At 40.7% G+C, this 16,701-nt stretch overlaps 1 protein-coding gene and 1 long non-coding RNA gene across 6 annotated transcripts in view; one reads left to right on the top strand and one right to left on the bottom strand.

Annotated features, from left to right (window-relative positions):
* Window positions 1-16,701, bottom strand: part of DENND5A (DENN domain containing 5A) — a 130,235-nt gene that overhangs the window by 62,606 nt on the left and 50,928 nt on the right. For 4 of the 5 annotated variants that reach the window (XR_003722661.2, XM_077963462.1, XM_002799641.4 and 1 more), the window contains 3 exons: window positions 5,144-5,215; window positions 4,253-4,362; window positions 1,235-1,892 (listed from right to left, as the gene is read on the bottom strand). Coding sequence is in view for 4 of the 5 variants with exons in the window: in XM_002799641.4 (XP_002799687.1) it covers window positions 1,235-1,892; window positions 4,253-4,362; window positions 5,144-5,215 (840 nt within the window). In the remaining variant the exon portion in view is untranslated. The remainder of the gene's footprint in view (window positions 1-1,234; window positions 1,893-4,252; window positions 4,363-5,143; window positions 5,216-16,701) is intronic. The other variant, XM_015114896.3, reaches the window with a different exon arrangement.
* LOC144334316 (uncharacterized) lies at window positions 10,851-13,354 on the top strand. Its single transcript, XR_013404040.1, has 2 exons — window positions 10,851-11,041; window positions 12,786-13,354. It is a non-coding gene; the product is annotated as an uncharacterized LOC144334316 (long non-coding RNA).

The raw sequence follows: 16,701 nt of genomic DNA, 5'->3' as shown, positions 1-16,701 counted from the left end.
TAATAAAGCAAATGTGGCAAAATGTTAACAATTGGTGAATTTGGCATAGGGTATACAAGAGTCCTTTGACCACTCCTTGCAACTCTTCCATAAGCTAAAAATTATTTTAAAATAAAAAGTAAAAAAAATTGAAAACTCTGATGGCTATCTAAGAGCCATCTAAGAGTAAAAGCCAAAGTCCTTACAATGGCCTACAAGATTCTATACAATCTGGCCTCCAGTTAAGTCTCTAACACCATCTCCTACTATACTCCTGCTCATTCACTCCATTCCATCCACCCAGCTTCCTTGTTCTTGAACACATGAAGCACATTCTTGTCTTAGACCATTTATAAGACCTGGGCCCTTTGCCTGGAATACTTTTCCTACAGATATTAACAGGTCACTCAGGGATGCCTACCTAACCACTCTTATTATAAATTGGAACTTCTCTTCCCCAAATATTATCCCTTTCTCTGTTTTATTTTTCTTTATAGCCCTTATTAAGAACCTTACAAACTACATAGTTTATGTATTTGTTTAATCACCTCTCTTCCCCCACTAAAATTTAAGTTCCACTATAGCAACAATTTTTCTGTCTTGTCCACCACAACAATTTTTCTATCTTGTCCACCACTACCCTTGAAACAATGCCTGGCACATAGTACACTCTCAGTAAACATGTACTGAATGAATGAATTTCATGTTACTAGCCTGGTTCATTAAGTAAGCATCTGTTTCTTTCTCATCTACTTTACTATTTTGTCCAAATATGCTGCTTACACTCAACCTCCCATTTATAAAAACAATTCAGTTAAGTAAACAACAAAAAGAAGCAACACATCCACATTTTCTCAATATATAAAGGATTATCCTTTGTGAATCCTCAATTTTACTAGGCTAAGGAAGAGGCAGAAATAACTCTGCAGAATGACAGAACAGAATTGATGGAAAGTCAGCTTTCTGTGACCACCACCTCCTACCCACCCCTCTTTTCACTTCAATCAGAAGGGACATAGGAAGCAGTGTTCCCTTCCAAGACTGGAATGCCCAGCAAAAGGCCATGAAGACAGTTAATCAGAAATACTGGCCCTCTCATGTCCATCAATTTGCCATCCACCACCTACCTGCAAAAGATCTGGGTTTTGCTTAAACTGTAATAGCTCTTAACCTTTACAGTCAGTCCCACTGTATCTGAACATGGAAAGAAAGGAAGCCTGAGGCAGGCAGAAGGCTCTAGTAAGCACTGACTTACGCTGTGAGTAGAGCAGGATTTGAAACTCCAGAAGGGCACAAGTAAAAAGCTGAAACACATTCTCCACCCCGAGCAGTTCAAAAACCTCTTTGACAGGAAAGTCAAATAGGGGAAGCTCATTGGTACTTGGTCTCTGGCAGATTATTGGCCCATAGACCCCAGAAAACTTCAAGGACCGGCCAGGAGGTGGGAGTGGCACCTCGTAGAGTACGTTGTATATGTAGCTCTCAAGGGGCAGTGGAGGGGGCTGAGGTGAAGTGACCGCCTGGTGGAGTTGCTCCAGCACGCTCCGACATGCCTTCATGAAAGACATGGGCGTGATGAGGCAGATGCACTTAGAGACGTAGAGAGTGTCCCGGCTAATGTCATAGGAGTTGAAGCGCTGCAGTTTGGTCACAGGAGTGTCTTCACCATCCTCCATGCTGCTCTGGTCTCTGCCATCAGCAGGGGGAGCATGTAGGACATCATACTCAGCATTGTGCATGTGGTAGAGGGTCTGCATCGCACTGCAGATCTGCTTGCTAGTCACCTCTTCATAAAATGTGAGGGCAAACCCAAATGTCCGAGAGCCATCCTCCCTTGTGATAATAAAGGCATGGAATTGGGGCTCCCTGGGATCAGCCTGGGTCTTGAATGCCAGCCCTTTGGGCATACATAGCTGCAAAAGACAACAAGGCAACAAGCAGTAAGAACACTTACTGGCGATCCTCTTTCAGAACACCATCACTATTTATTTATTTATAGAGCACCTACTAAGCTGAGAGTGTATCTGGCTTAAAGCTCTCTCTTTCTAATGCAAGACACGCAAGTAAATAAAATCATAATGCAGTCATCAGGGATATACAGAAGTATATGCAAAGTACTATGGGAACACAGAACAGACAACTCAGCCTGGGAATATCAGAAAAAAGCTACAAAAACGGACCAGGTGCAGTGGCTCACACCTGTAATCCCAACAGTTTGGGAGGCCAAGGCAGGTGAATCGCTTGAGGCCAGAAGTTCAAGACCAGCCTGGGCAACATGGCGAAACCCTGCCTCTACTAAAAATACAAAAATTAACCAGGTGTGCTAGTGCACGCCTATAATCCCAGCTACTAGGGAGGCTGAGGCATAAGAATCACTTGACCCAGGAGGCAGAGGTTGCAGTGAGCCAAGATCATGCACTGCAGCCCAGCCTGAGTGACAGAGCAAGATTCTGTCGCCAAAGAAAGGTAATGTTAGAGTTCATCAGGTACACAAGGGACAGAAGGATATTTCGGGGACGAGAAGAAAATGCACAAAGACATGGAGATAAAAGAAAACTTGGAGAATTTAGGAAATGGTAGGTGGTTAAGCATGACAGCAAGACAGAGAGTAAGATATGTATATTAGGAGACGATGCTAGAAATATATCTAAAAACCAGATAGATGCAACTTTATACCTAAAAATAAAACAAACTTGTAAATAGTATTGGACTATCACCTCACAAAATTTTGTCATTAGTAAAACTTATTTTCACATCAAAAAGTATGCTCATTTCATATAAACCAAGGAGATGACAGAATCAGGATAAAGATGTACTGTTTTCACTCTAATTCAGATGGGTTATATAAAGAAACTTGGATAGTTAATCGAACTGACCTGAATCAATCAGTTCCCATTTTCCAGTTTTACATGAACCTGGCTATACAAATAAAATATAATAGCCTGGGTTAACAAATACAAGGGCCTATATTATATTATATCTATTAGCCTTAAACTTGACTTCCCAAAGGCTAGGTATTTCTAGAATATAGCATGTTAAAATGAAATAAATACTAGACTAGGAGTCAAAAAACTTAAGTCTCTCAAAGACAGTTTCTTCATCTGTGAAATAAATAATACAGTTTCCTCTCCCTACTTCACAGGGTTTTTGTGTGCATCAAACAAGACCATCCTCTAAAAACTACAGAATGCCGTTAAGTATGTAATAGAAGGCCAAGTGCAGTGGCTCACGCCTATAGTCGCAGCACTTTGGGAGGTCAAGGTGGGCGGACTGTTTGAGCCCAGGAATTCGAGAACAGTCTGGACAATATAGCAAAACCCTGTTTCTATTAAAAAACATATACAAAAAGTAGCCAGGCATAGTGTCATGCACTAGTAGTCCCAGCTACTCGGGTGGTTGAGGTGAGAGGATCACTTGAGCTCAGGAGGATGAGGCTGCAGTAAGGAGAGACCACACCACTGCTCTCCAGCAGCCTGGGCGACAGAGTGAGACCCTGCCTCAAAAACAAATGCAACAGAGGCAGTACAAAGATAAGGTTAACAGCAGAAGTCTGGAACCAGACTACAGTGCTCAAACTCCAACTCAACTACTTACTGGCCATGCGAGCTTGAATACATTACCTAACCTCTTTGGATCTTAATTTCTTCATCTGTAAAATATGTACATGTGTATGTGTTTATTTAATACTACCCATGTAAGGAGTACCATGAGGATTAAATAAATTAATTCATGTAAAATGCTTATTAGAGTGCCTAGCACAAGGTGAATATTCAATAAAGGTTAGCTTACTCATAGTGGTATATTCTTCCATATGAGATTTTAAATGCTTTCCTATCTAAAATTATGATGAAACAAAAAAATGAAAATAAAATTATGATGAAACAAAAATATCTACTTCTGTCATATTACTCAGATATATTCAGTGCAGAATGAGAGAAAACAATTTTAAACTAGTGAAGTTTAAAATTAACTCATCATATAATCTCAATGCAATAAATAATCAATAAATCAGGACCACAAAATAAGTTCACTGACACAATACTATGTATTTCTCTGATACAACAGAAACACATTATAACTTTTTGCATAGTTAATATATTCTGAATATTTGATACTTTGACCAAAATACAGAATAATAAACAACAAGTGTTATAATCCTTTCTTCAAAAGTTATTGGTATTTGGTGGTACCACTGCTACCACAGCCTGAATTCACAATCCTATTAAAAATTACTCTGTAAATTATCTCATACTTGTGGCTAACAAATACTAACCATTCCTACTGCATCTTGGTCAAAGGGATTCCATTCTACGTTCTCAGGATATCGTGCAAGGACCTTAGATTTGAATGTTCGTCTCAATGGCGTCTGCTCAAAATTTTCTCCTGCAAGAAAAAGAATGAAGCAAATCATCTCTACAAAATCCCTTTAAGTCACGGGGTTACAAACGTCTGAGCTTGGTAGTCCAGCAAGGTACAGAAATGAAGGCAAGGGGGTTAGTATGCCAACCATCTAAGAATAAGAATAGGAAAGGCATTAAAGTTATTAGGTCAGTAAAGAAGCTGAAAAAGTATAGCATGGTTAATGTTAGACATCACTAGCTGTCAGTTCTTCTTCAAAATGAAACTATTACTACAAACCCAATGGTTAATTTTCTTGGAAGAGAGTGAGAAAGCACAAGGAATGACAAGGATTGTATCTATCTTTTTTTTTTCCCTGAAAGTCAGGTTTAATTTGCTTAAAGTCAACTAAAAACATCACAGAAGCATATTTTACTTAAAATTCAGAATAAACTACGCATTTCAATGATCTCTGGGAAAAATACAAAGAAACGAAAAGATATAAGAACATTAACAAAGCAGATTTCAGGGTAAATATAATGAGATATTCTGTCAATTCAGAATTACTTGAAATTTCCAGAACTGTCCTTTGTTTTCCCATTCCCCCTCCTAAAAACACTAGAGTATATTGAAATAAGAACATTTTAAAGTGAAGAGAGAAAGAACCAAAGAACCCACCACCTAGAGGGATACAAATCTGAATAATCTACTGGTCAAAAAAGGCACAAGAAAGTTAGAAGGTCAAAGGTTACAAAATGCCACTGGAGAGACATATGTAAGAACCATTAGAAAGCTTTGGGTGTTCTCAATTTTGTTTTGTTTTTACCTTCAGTCGTACTTGAAATGAAAGGGCTGGCACCATCCCTGGCTTTAGAAGCCTGTATGTACTGGCATAATGCTATATGATAAATGAAATAACAGAGTATTACAATAAAGCAGTGTTATTCAAACTTTTTTGACCATTATTCCAGTACAAATTACATTTTACATTATGAAGCAATAAACATATACATGTATATGTGTATACACAAATTTACCTAAAGCAAAAATTTCACAAAACAATACTTACCTTTATATATAATGTCCTCTCATATTTCCTACTCTATATCATTAAAACTAAAAATGCTGACTGCAGGCCTACTAATGATCACAATTCAGTTTGAAAAACATTATAATACGGTATAGTAGAATGAAGAGCTCAATTGATACCAAATTACTGTAAAGTCACTAGTGCTCTATCTAAAAGTATACTGTCCCAAATATTGCTTTTCCTAAGGAATTAGGGAGTATGGGACAAATTAAACACATATAAACAGTTCAAACAAATAAATTTTAGGTGTCATGGAAACATATGGGAAACAATCAAGGACAAGTCAAATGAATTATATTACCTGTTTACTGAGTAATCAAGGGACTTAGATACTGCAAGGAATAGAGATGAACCAGACAAAGCACATACCCTCAATGATCTCAATGTCAAATATACAGGAAAAAGAACATACATATACAAATAACATTTCACAGGAAGGCTATCATCTGGGAGGCTCCAGATCTTTCACCTACATGGCCTAACCATTCAGAGCACACTGGCACAGGGTCCTGTTTGCGTGTTCTAGTTGATAGAATAAATTCTGTTACAAATACAGTTTTTTTTAGTTGGTCTGGAATCTAAAGGGACTTGTGGTTATTAAGGAGGATGCATTCTTCACAATTACAGGATGAAATGCACCTAAGTCAGAAAGTCCTTTACCCTAAATCAATCCCAGAGGCACCTCAAAAGTTTCTAAAAGAGAAAAGTTTATAATAACTCTAAGGCACCTGTTCCAGAAACTAGTAATAAGTCCAGTAAGAAAGTTATTGCTTTTATAACTACAATGTCTCCTCTATTTTCTCTGAGGTTTTGTCCAACATCAGAAGCAGCAGCTCACTTATTCACAATTTTCAAATTCTGATAGGACCCAACCTTCTTTCTGTTATTAAAAGCAAGTGCCATAATTTCATTCCTCTTATTTCCTGATCCTTCTTCCAAACAAATTATTCTGAAACTTTCTTTTTGAGCAAATTTCATCCCTCAAAATACATTTGGTAATCTTCACTAAAGAAGACTGGCAGAAGTCAGCAGGCAGCTGGTAATAGCTGCAGCAACAAAGGCCTACAGCTTATGTAGAGCTAGGCTCAGAGCTTTCAGTAACACCTGCAAAGAGCCCACTCATGGTAAGCCTGCACTTACTGTACAAAGTAATTAAGCAGCAAGCAGCTGACATAATGATCTCGTCTACAGTCTGAAATTCTTGGGATGTATTTTTAAACTGCATTCATGTCTGAAAGAAGGTAACTGTTTCTTCCTCCTAAGCTTCTTCACTTTCAGTTACCGCGTGCTCATTTATTCCTAACTAGCCAGAAAATCCCCTCAGTAAAAACCATGAAATATCACAACATAGAGAGGAATCACTGTCCTCTGTGAAGAAAAGATGCCTTCCTAAAATGGCTCTAGGCCTCTATGGCCATAACTACCCTAAATGTGCCTGATCTCATCTAAATGGCTGTACGGTGCTCCCTAAGACATGACATGCACGTGTGAGAAGATAGGAAAGCTGAGTGATTAAGGGGAGAACTTTTAAAAAGTGAGAAGAAGAATGGCGCCAAAGGTGAGCATGACCAGCTGATCTGACGTGTGGTCAAAAGGGAGAGAAAGGCTATGAATCATGGGAGAAGTAATTGTTAAAGCCTCTGTCCCCACCACCACCTCTCCACATTTGCCCCTTCTTTAAATCAGCTAAGGGAAGAAGTCTTGTTAAAGAGTCCAGTTCTGAATAAAAGACTATACAGGGTGCTGAAGTTAGACAAACGTCCTTCTGTGAATTAGACTAGACCAGTAGCAAGAGCAAAGTATCTTCTCCACAAGGGGAAAGGAGATGTATAAAGAAGTATGAGGGCCCTGAAAGCAAATCATATTCATTTCAGTCACTCCACAAAGAGTGCCAAAAAGGTAAGAGAAGGGGATTCACAAACCTAAGATTTTTTTTATTGAAATGATTCACTCATCATTTACTTAGGGCTGAGTTTTAAGAATAAACAGTAAGGGGCTGGGCACGGTGACTCATGCTTGCAATTCCAGCACTTTGGGAGGTTAAGGTGGGTGGATCACTCAAGGTCAGGAGTTAGAAACCAGCCCGGCCAACATAGTGAAACTCCATCTCTACTAAAAAAATATAAAAATTAGCTGGGTGTGGTGGCGGACACCTGTAATCCCAGCTACTCGGGAGGCTGAGGCAGGAGAATCACTTGAACCCAGGGGATGGAAGATGTAGTGAGCTGAGATCACACCACTACACTCCAGCTTGGGTGACACAGCGAGACCCCATCTAAAAAAAAAAAAAGGAAGAAACAGTAGGAAAACTTAATCCTCAGAAACACCTACACAGGCCCACCTCCTGAACCCCGTGTATCACAGGTACCTTAAATTTCAATTATTTAGACCCCTGGAAATTCAAACAATATTAGGAATATGACATCGCCACCACAACTGTCCTATTGTCCTAGAAACAACAACTAATTATTTGTCCAACACATACAGATTATACAAACATCAGCAGATCTAGATATCAGATTTTAAGCCCATTTCTAAGAACAATTTCAAAAGCAGTCAACTACGTGTCAGTCTATCCTTATGAATCTGCTTCCAAGGAAGTACAGTTCAAATCAATCATAAAAGATTTTTTTTAAACCATACATGCCTTACAAGAACTTCTAATAGGTTTTTTATCTGTTCTGCTCTGATCAAGCCAGAAACAAACCGACATTTGTTGTTGTTGTTTTGAGATAGAGTCTCACTCTGTTGCCCAGGCTGGGGTGCAGCGGCACAATCACGGCTCACTGCAGCCTCAACCTCCTGAGCTCAGGCTATCCTCCCACCTCAGCCTCCAGAGTAGCTGGGACCAGCACACCCAGCTAATTTTTTAAATTTTTTTGTAGAGTCAGGATCTAGCTAGGTTGCCCAGGCTGGTCTCAAACTGCCGGGCTCACGCAATCCTCTGATTTCAGCCTCCCTTAAAGGCATGCTCCACCACACCCCGTTTAAAGACATTTTTATATCTGGCCTCTTGAAGGTGATAGGGAGAGTAATATAAAGATCTGTGAAACTACAACAGGAAAAAATTGATTTTATCAACAGAATACTTTATATCTAGTTCACAGAGGTTCTGCTTCCAGTCATGGCAGAATAGCTCCCATCAGACCAACTTTCCTGCAGACAAGTATGAGCTTGTCTGGAGAATTAAAAAGCAAGAAGATTCTCAAGTAGGGAAAAAAGTCATCATTTAGAAGAAGGTAATGATACTGGGTGAGTTTCCCTTTTTTATGGCTTCCAGTCAGGCAAGTACCTGTCTGTCATAAGAGGTGGGTAAAACTGAAAAACTCATAATCTTACTAGCTTCAGAAACCAGAGGACAAATTTTAAGGCAAACCACAGCAGCTGGGAAGTGAAAGAGGGAAATTCCAGAGAGAACCACAGAAGGGAAGACCCAAAAATCTATGTACAAACTCTGCCTACAAAACTGGCTGATCCCTGAACCACGCATGCATGGAGTAGACCCCAAGGAGCGAAGTTAAGGGTAAAAGAACTGAACTGAGATTTAAGTTGCCACTCACTACAGGGAAACAGTTAACTTAAAAATAATAACAATAATAATAATAAAATAAGAATGCTCTCTGGAGGGAGGTAACAGAATCTAGTTCTTTACAATCCAGAACTGCTCAGCATATAAAGAAACAGAAAAATATGACCTATTCTCAAGAGACAAGTCAATCAACAGAAACCAACCCTAAGTTTACTCAAATACTGGAATTAGCAAACAGGAATTTTAAAGCAGGTATGATCATTATGAATGAAAAAAATAGATCTCAGGCCAGGTGTGGTGGCTCACACCTGTAATCCCAGCACATTGGGAGGCTGAGGCAGGAGTTCGAGACAAGCCTGGCCAATATGGTGACACCCCGTCTCTACTAAAAATACAAAAATCAGCAGAGCGTGGTGGCGTGCGCCTGTAGTCCCAGTTACTCGGGAGGCTGAGGTAGAAGAATCTCTTGAGGTTGAGGCGGAGGTTGCAGTGAGCCAAGATCGCGCCACTGCACTCCAGCCTAGGCAACAGACCAAGACTCCGTCTCAAAAAAAAAAAAATCGCAACAGAGAAACAGACATTGCAACGCAGTGGGCTGGCTTAAAAGCAGATTGGAAACGACAGAGGAGTTACTGACCTTGAAAAAAGAACAACAAAAATTATCCAATCAGAAATACAGAGAGAAAAAAGGATTAGAGAAAGAGCTGTCTGGGTGTGGTAGCTCACACTTGTAACCTCAGCACTTTGGGAGGCCAAGGTTGAGAGGAATGTTTGAGGCCAGGAGTTCAAGACCAGTCTGGGTAATACAGTAAGACCCCATCTCTACAAAATAAAATGTATAAATTAAAAAAGAAAGGGCAGCAGGAGAGAGGGACCTCAGAGATGTGTGGGGCAACAAGTCTAACATAATATAATTGGAGTTCCAGAAGGAAAATAGAATGAGGCAGAAAACAATATTTGAAGAAGAATCAAAATTTTCCCAAATTTGGTAAAAGACAAAAATTTACAGATTCAAAAAGCTCAACGGACTCCAAGCAGTATAAATGCCAATAAAATAATACACAAGTACATCACAGACAAACTTCTGGAAACCAGTGATAAGAGAGAACCTTGAAAAGAGCTAGAAAGAAAGGACACACATTATATTCGGGGGAAGAAACTGAAATTACAACTGCCTTCTCATCAGAAACAATGAAGGCTAGAAAACATGGCCGGGCGCAGTGGCTCAAACGTGTAATCCCAGCACTTTGGGAGGCCGAGACAGGCGGATCATGAGGTCAGGAGATCGAGACCATCCTGGCTAACACAGTGAAACCCCGTCCCTACTAAAAAATACAAAAAACTAGCCGGGCGAGGTGGTGGGCGCCTGTAGTCCCAGCTACTAGGGAGGCTGAGGCAGGAGAATGGCACAAACCCGGGAGGCGGAGCTTGCAGTGAGCTGAGATCCGGCCACTGCACTCCAGCCCGGGCGACAGCGCGAGACTCCGTCTCAAAAAAAAAAAAAAAAAAAAAAGGAACACCTTACAAGTACTGAAAAATAAATAAATAAATAAATATCTGTCAAACCCAGAACTTTATGAACAGAAAAAAAAAAAATCCTTCAAAAATGAAGGCAAACTTAAATAAAAATAAAAATATTTTCAGGCAAAACAGAGAGAATTCATCACCAGTAGACCTGAATAGGAATAAAAAAAGCCAATCACAACAGGTTACATATTGTATGATTCCATTTATATAATATTCTTGAAATGATAAAATTAGAGAAGCAAAGAATGGTGGGGGAGGGGGAGAGTTGGGTGGCTGTGGGGAGAGGAAGGTAGATGGGTGTGTCTACAAAAGGGCAACCCCAAGAATTCTCACAGTGATGGAACTCTTTATACCTTGACTATATCAATGTCAAGTTCCTGGTTCTGATATCTTTTTTTTTTTTTTTTCTTTTGAGACAGAGTTTCATTCTTGTTGCCCAGGCTGGAGTGCAATGGCATAATCTTGGCTCACTGCAACATCCACCTCCCAGGTTCAAGCAATTTTCCTTCTTCAGTCTCCCAAGTAGCTGGGATTATAGGTGCCCGCCACCATATCCAGCTAATTTTTTTGTATTTTTAGTAGAGATGGGGTTTCACCATGTTGGCCAGGCTGGTCTCGAACTCCTGACTGCAGGTAATCCACCTGCCTCAGTCTCCCAAAGTGCTGGGATTACAGGCGTGAGTTTCTAATAATATCTATATAGTTCTGCAAGATGTCACCAATAAGGGAATCTGGGTAGAGTGCACAGGGGATCGCTCTGTGTTATTTCTTACAATTGCAAATAAATCTATAATTACCTTTAAGTTTAACTTAAAGGTAACTTAAAGTTTATCTTAAAAAAAGAAACAAAAAAACTTTTTTTTAATGGTTCTAACAACCTCTCAGGGTTTTTAAAACAGAGACTGCAGGCAATACATTTCAAGCATTCAAAACTATACTGTGGGCAGGGTACGGTGGCTCACACCTGTAATCCCAGCACTTTGAGAGGCCGAGGCGGGTGATCAACTGAGGTCAGGAGTTCAAGACCAGCTGGGCCAACATAGTGAAACCCCATCTCTACTAAAACACAAAAATTAGCCAGGCATGAGTTTCTGTAATCCCAGCTACTTAGGAGGCTGAGACGAGACAATCGCTTGAACCCTGGAGACGGTGGGTGCAGTGAGCTGAGATTGCACCACTGCACTCCAGCCTGGGTGGCTGAGCGAGACTCTGTCTGCAAAAAAAAAAAAAAAAAAAAAAAAAAAGCAGCAGCAGCAGCAAGCCAGGGAGGGGACAAAGGAACCTCTCCTGTTTCAGTATCACATGGACTGCGCCTCAACTTACCGTATCAACAGCAATCCTATAAGGTCTATTTCACATTATCTGCAGATTATCTGCAGCAAGAATGATGAAATTCTTTCCTCTGTGAATGCATATGTCTAAGTTAATATGCTATCCTTTGCATAGTGGCATTCTGGGATATCCTAAAATTGATACTATTGGTGACCATGGTCATCAACTGAGTGTCATCCATGCTATAATCAGTTTATTTCCCACACTAAAAGATGGCACTGTATCTTTCCTGTTATAAACACTTGTGAAATAGACTGCCCAGCAGCATAGCACTGCTACCAACTCACACTTCTATTTTTTGTACATGTTGAGAGCTAGGTCGTTTTCTCTTCAACTCTCTGGCTGCTCCAGCATTTCAATTCTCTCTATCTTCTACATAATTTCTGAACCCCTATACAAATCAGAGGGCATCACCTGTCTGATGGTGGGGCACAATGTAGGAAGGGAAGAGATTACACATTTCTAATTAAATGAGAATTAACCTTATGATTACTTTTACTAATAGATGACATTCATTAGTATCAGCTCTTTTTAAATAGAGACACCTTAAATACAGGCACACACACACAATAAGGACTGCAGAGTTTTGGAAGCTATCACTCTTCCTTATCTCTTCTTCACATGAAATTAAAGTGATTTTACAACTCCTACACCATGACGTAAAGAAGGTAACTGTTCCTTGAAGAGACAGGCTTTACCTTGGCCCACATCACCAGCTGACTGTGGTGCTCAGGAGTCATGCAAATAAGTACCCAGAATATAAGCAGTGAACTGTCCACTGTCCCCCAACCCCCACCCATAGGCCTTTTTTGTTTTGTTTTTTTTTGAGACGGAGTCTCGCTCTGTCACCCAGGCTGGAGTGCAGTGGCACAATCTTGGCTCACTGCAACCTCTGCCTCCCAGGTTCAACTGATTCTCCTGCCTCAGCCTCCCAAGTAGCTGGGATTACAGGCGCCTGCCATCATGCCCAGCTAATCTTTCTCTTTTTAGTAGGGATGGGGTTGTGCCATATTAGCCAGACTGGTCTCGAACTCCTGACCTCAAGTGATCCATCGTCCACCTTGGCCTCCCAAAGTGCTGAGATTACAGGCATGAGCCACCGCACAGGTCCCACAGGCCACTTCTAAGTCCTCTTCCAAGGCACTAACCCAGGAAAGCTGCTGACCAGGCTTTTCAATGTAAATTTAAGATAAACCCTGTTACTCCTGTTTTCTCGAGGCAGATTTGTTCACTCTCTTTCTCAACACATTTACTTTGTCAGATCGTTTTAGGTTTGTATATACAGCCATTATTCCTATTGATGTTTTGCCTCCTGCTTAACATCTTCCAGGTACCACACGTGATCCAACTCATATACCCAGTATTTCTAAAATGGCTGAACTTCTTATGTGAGCAGTTTTAGAAAGACTAGGGTTTGAGAGCCTATCTAGTCAGGACTGTTCCAAACTACATCTAGGACAAACTGAAAGCACTTTTGTTCACATTGCATTCCTTTTAGCCCAGTCAAATGCCCTGCAGAGCACACATCTGTCAGGTAACATCTGGAACTCACATAATTTCCTGTTTAGTGGGTGATGCAACCAGCTGTCCAATTCATGGTCTTTTAGACCAGTCTAAGAAACCCAATCCTGTGTTCTTTTTTTTTTTTTTTTTTTTTTAAGATGGAGTCTCGCTCTGTCACCCAGGCTATAGTACAGTGATGCAATCTCACTTCATTGCAACCTCCACCTCCCAGGTTCAGACAATTCTCCTGCCTCAGCCTCCCTAATAGTTGGGATTACAGGCACGCACCACCATGCCCAGCTAATTGTTTTCGTATTTTTAGTAGAGAGAGGGTTTCGCCGTGTTGGCCAGGCTGGTCTTGAACCCCTGACCTCAGAAGATCTGCCCGCCTCAGCCTCCCAAAGTGCTGAGATTACAAGCGTAAGTCACTGCGCCCAGCCATTCTTTTATATAATTAATAAATTAGTTAGATGTATACACACACTCTTTCAAATACAGTGAGCTCCCAGAGGCTACACAGGTAGGTACACATGCACCTTTCTCTAAAAGCTAGTCCCTCCAGAAAATTGGGCTTAAGCAAACCCATTTCTGTAACTAAAAAGTGGCAGAGGCCAAATCTGAGCAAGGGTCCCCATGCTCTCCTCAATACTGAATGTTAAAGTAATCAGCCTAAATTAAGTCTGAGCAACAAGTTAAGAAGGCAGGAGACAGGATTAAGGACCTAACTTGGCTACTTACTAATTGTACGACATTAAACAATTTACTAAGTCCTGTGAGTCTCATTCTCTTCAGCTGAAAGATGAAGTACATGACTAGCTGCTCATCTCTAAAGGTTTTTCTAGCTTGGTCATTCCATGACTATTGGGCCTAGAGCCTGACACAGCATGGGAATCCCACCTTTTAAACTTTCAGTGAAAGACTGAGGACTGAAGGTATGCATTAGCTCTTCCTCGGCTACCTCTCTCTTTCCAAAACCTTGCTAAAACAATGAGGGATGGGGAGTGGCACAAACCCACAAAATGAGAGCGAAGGTAATAGTAACAACATTTTAGAAGCTGAAAAGCAGATGAATGAGTGGTTACTAACAGTAGGCTTGAGAAAGGCTGAGATACAACATAACCTCCAAAAAGCTCAGGAACTTGTAGCATTAGGCACCTTTCAAAGTGGGGATAAAGATGGAGCTAAAAACAGGAGGACTGACCAAAAGCCTATTTAAGAACCAGCAGGGCCAGGGACTGTGGCTCATGCCTGTAATTGCAGTTAATCAGGAGGATGGCCTGGGGCCAGGAGTTCAGAACCAGCCTGGGAAAAGGAACATCACACACCGAGGCCTATCATGGGGAGGGGGGAAGGGGGAGGGATTGCATTGGGAGTTATACCTCATGTAAATGACGAGTTGATGGGTGCTGACGAGTTGATGGGTGCGGCACACCAACATGGCACAAGTATACATATGTAACAAACCTGCACGTTATGCACATGTACCCTAGAACTTAAAGTATAATAAAATAAATAAATAAATAAATGTAAAAAAAAAATTTAATAATTACTAGTCTGGAGGCTGAGGTAGAAGGATTGCTTGAGCCTGGCAGATTGAGCTGCAGTGAGCTGTGATGGTGCTACTGCACTCCAGCCTGGGTGACAGAACAAGTTCCTATCTCAAAACAATAATAAAAACAATAATAATAAGCCAGGCATGGTGGTATGCATCTGTAGTACCAGTTACTCAGGAGGCTGTGGTGGGAGGATCACTTAAGCCCAGGAGTTCGAGGCTGCAGTGAGCTATGATCACACACTACTGCACTATAGTCTGGGCAACAGAGCAAGATTCCATCTCAAAAAAATAAATACAAAAGAATCAGCAGGCATCAGCTAATGAACAGATGAATGAAATGTATAATAATACAATGGAACACTATTCAGCCACGAAAAAGAATGGTGTACTGTTACATGCTACGACACAGATGAACCTTGAAAACATGTCAAGTGGCCTAAGATCACATACTTTATCATTCCATTTATATAAAATGTCCTGGCTGGGCACGATGGTTCACGCCAGTAATCCCAGCGCTTTGGGAGGCTAAGGTGGGCAATCACCTGAGGTCAGGAGTTGAGACCAGCCTGGCCAACGTGGTGAAACCTCATCTCTACTAAAAATGCAAAAATTAGCCAGGCATGGTGGGGCACGCCTGTAGTTCCAGCTACTTGAGAGGCTGAGGCAGGAGAATAGTTAGAACCCAGGAGGCGGAGGTTGCCGAGATCTCATCATTGCACTCCAGCCTAGGCAATAAGAGCAAAAACTCTGCCTCAAATTAATTAATTAATTAATTGCCCAGAAAAGGCCTATATATGGAGACAGAAAGTAGATTACTGTTTACCTGGGGTGAGGGGATACAGAGTGACTGCTAATTAGTACAAGGGTGCTTTTTAAAGTGATTAAAATGTTCTAAAATTAAATTATGGTAATGATTGCACAACTCTGCAAATATACTAAAAAACAGAAATTGTATACTATGAGCAGGTATGTAGGCTATGTAAATTACATCTTCATAAAGTGATTTAAAAAATAAAAAGACAACAAAAGAAATTTGGCACACTAGTAAAATATAGTCTCCTACTGTCAAAGCATGTGTCATTTCCAACAAAGTATCTTTTCCCACACAAAAAAATTATCACAGATAAAAGATATGCAGAGATAAAAGATGATACTATATATAAAAAACAATAATAGACTGTTGTTTTAAAAGAATATTCAGAAAATAAAACAAGGCCGGGCAGTGGCTGATGCCTATAATCTCAGCACTTTGGGAGGCCAAGGTGGGTGGAATTGCTTGAGTCCAGGAGTTTGAGACCAACCTGGGCAACATGGCAAGACCCCATCTCTACAAAATAATAATTAAAAGACTAGCCAGGCATGATGGTGCCCACCAGTAGTCTCAGCTACTCAGGAGACTGAGGCAGGAGAACTGCATGAGCCCAGGAGGCAGAGGTTGAAGTGAGCTGAGATAGCACCACAGCACTCCAGCCTGGGTGACAGAGCAAGCCCCTGTCTCGAAAACATAAATAAAAATAAAAACAAACTTGTGGAAATTAAAATGGTGTTAGAAAAATTTTAAACTCAATAGAAAAGTTAGAAAATAGATTTGAGGAAATATCCTCAAAAGTAGGACAAAAGAAATAAAATTAGAGAAAATATAGTAATAAAATTAGGCTGGGTGCAGTGGCTCACACTTAGGCTCAGCTCATGCTTAGGTGGGGTGCAGCGGCTCCCAGCTCCTTGGGAGGCCAAGGCGAGTGGATCACTTGAGCCCAGGAGTTTGAGACCAGTCTGTGCAATATGGCGAAATCTTGTCTCTACTAAAAATACAAAAATTAGCTGGGTGTGGTGGAGTGTGCCTGTAGT

This window comes from Macaca mulatta, chromosome 14 (genome assembly GCF_049350105.2).
Source record: "Macaca mulatta isolate MMU2019108-1 chromosome 14, T2T-MMU8v2.0, whole genome shotgun sequence".
Lineage (NCBI taxonomy): Eukaryota > Metazoa > Chordata > Mammalia > Primates > Cercopithecidae > Macaca > Macaca mulatta.
The sequence above is the reverse complement of the archived record's forward strand: the minus strand, read 5'-3'. Positions and strand labels throughout refer to the sequence as shown.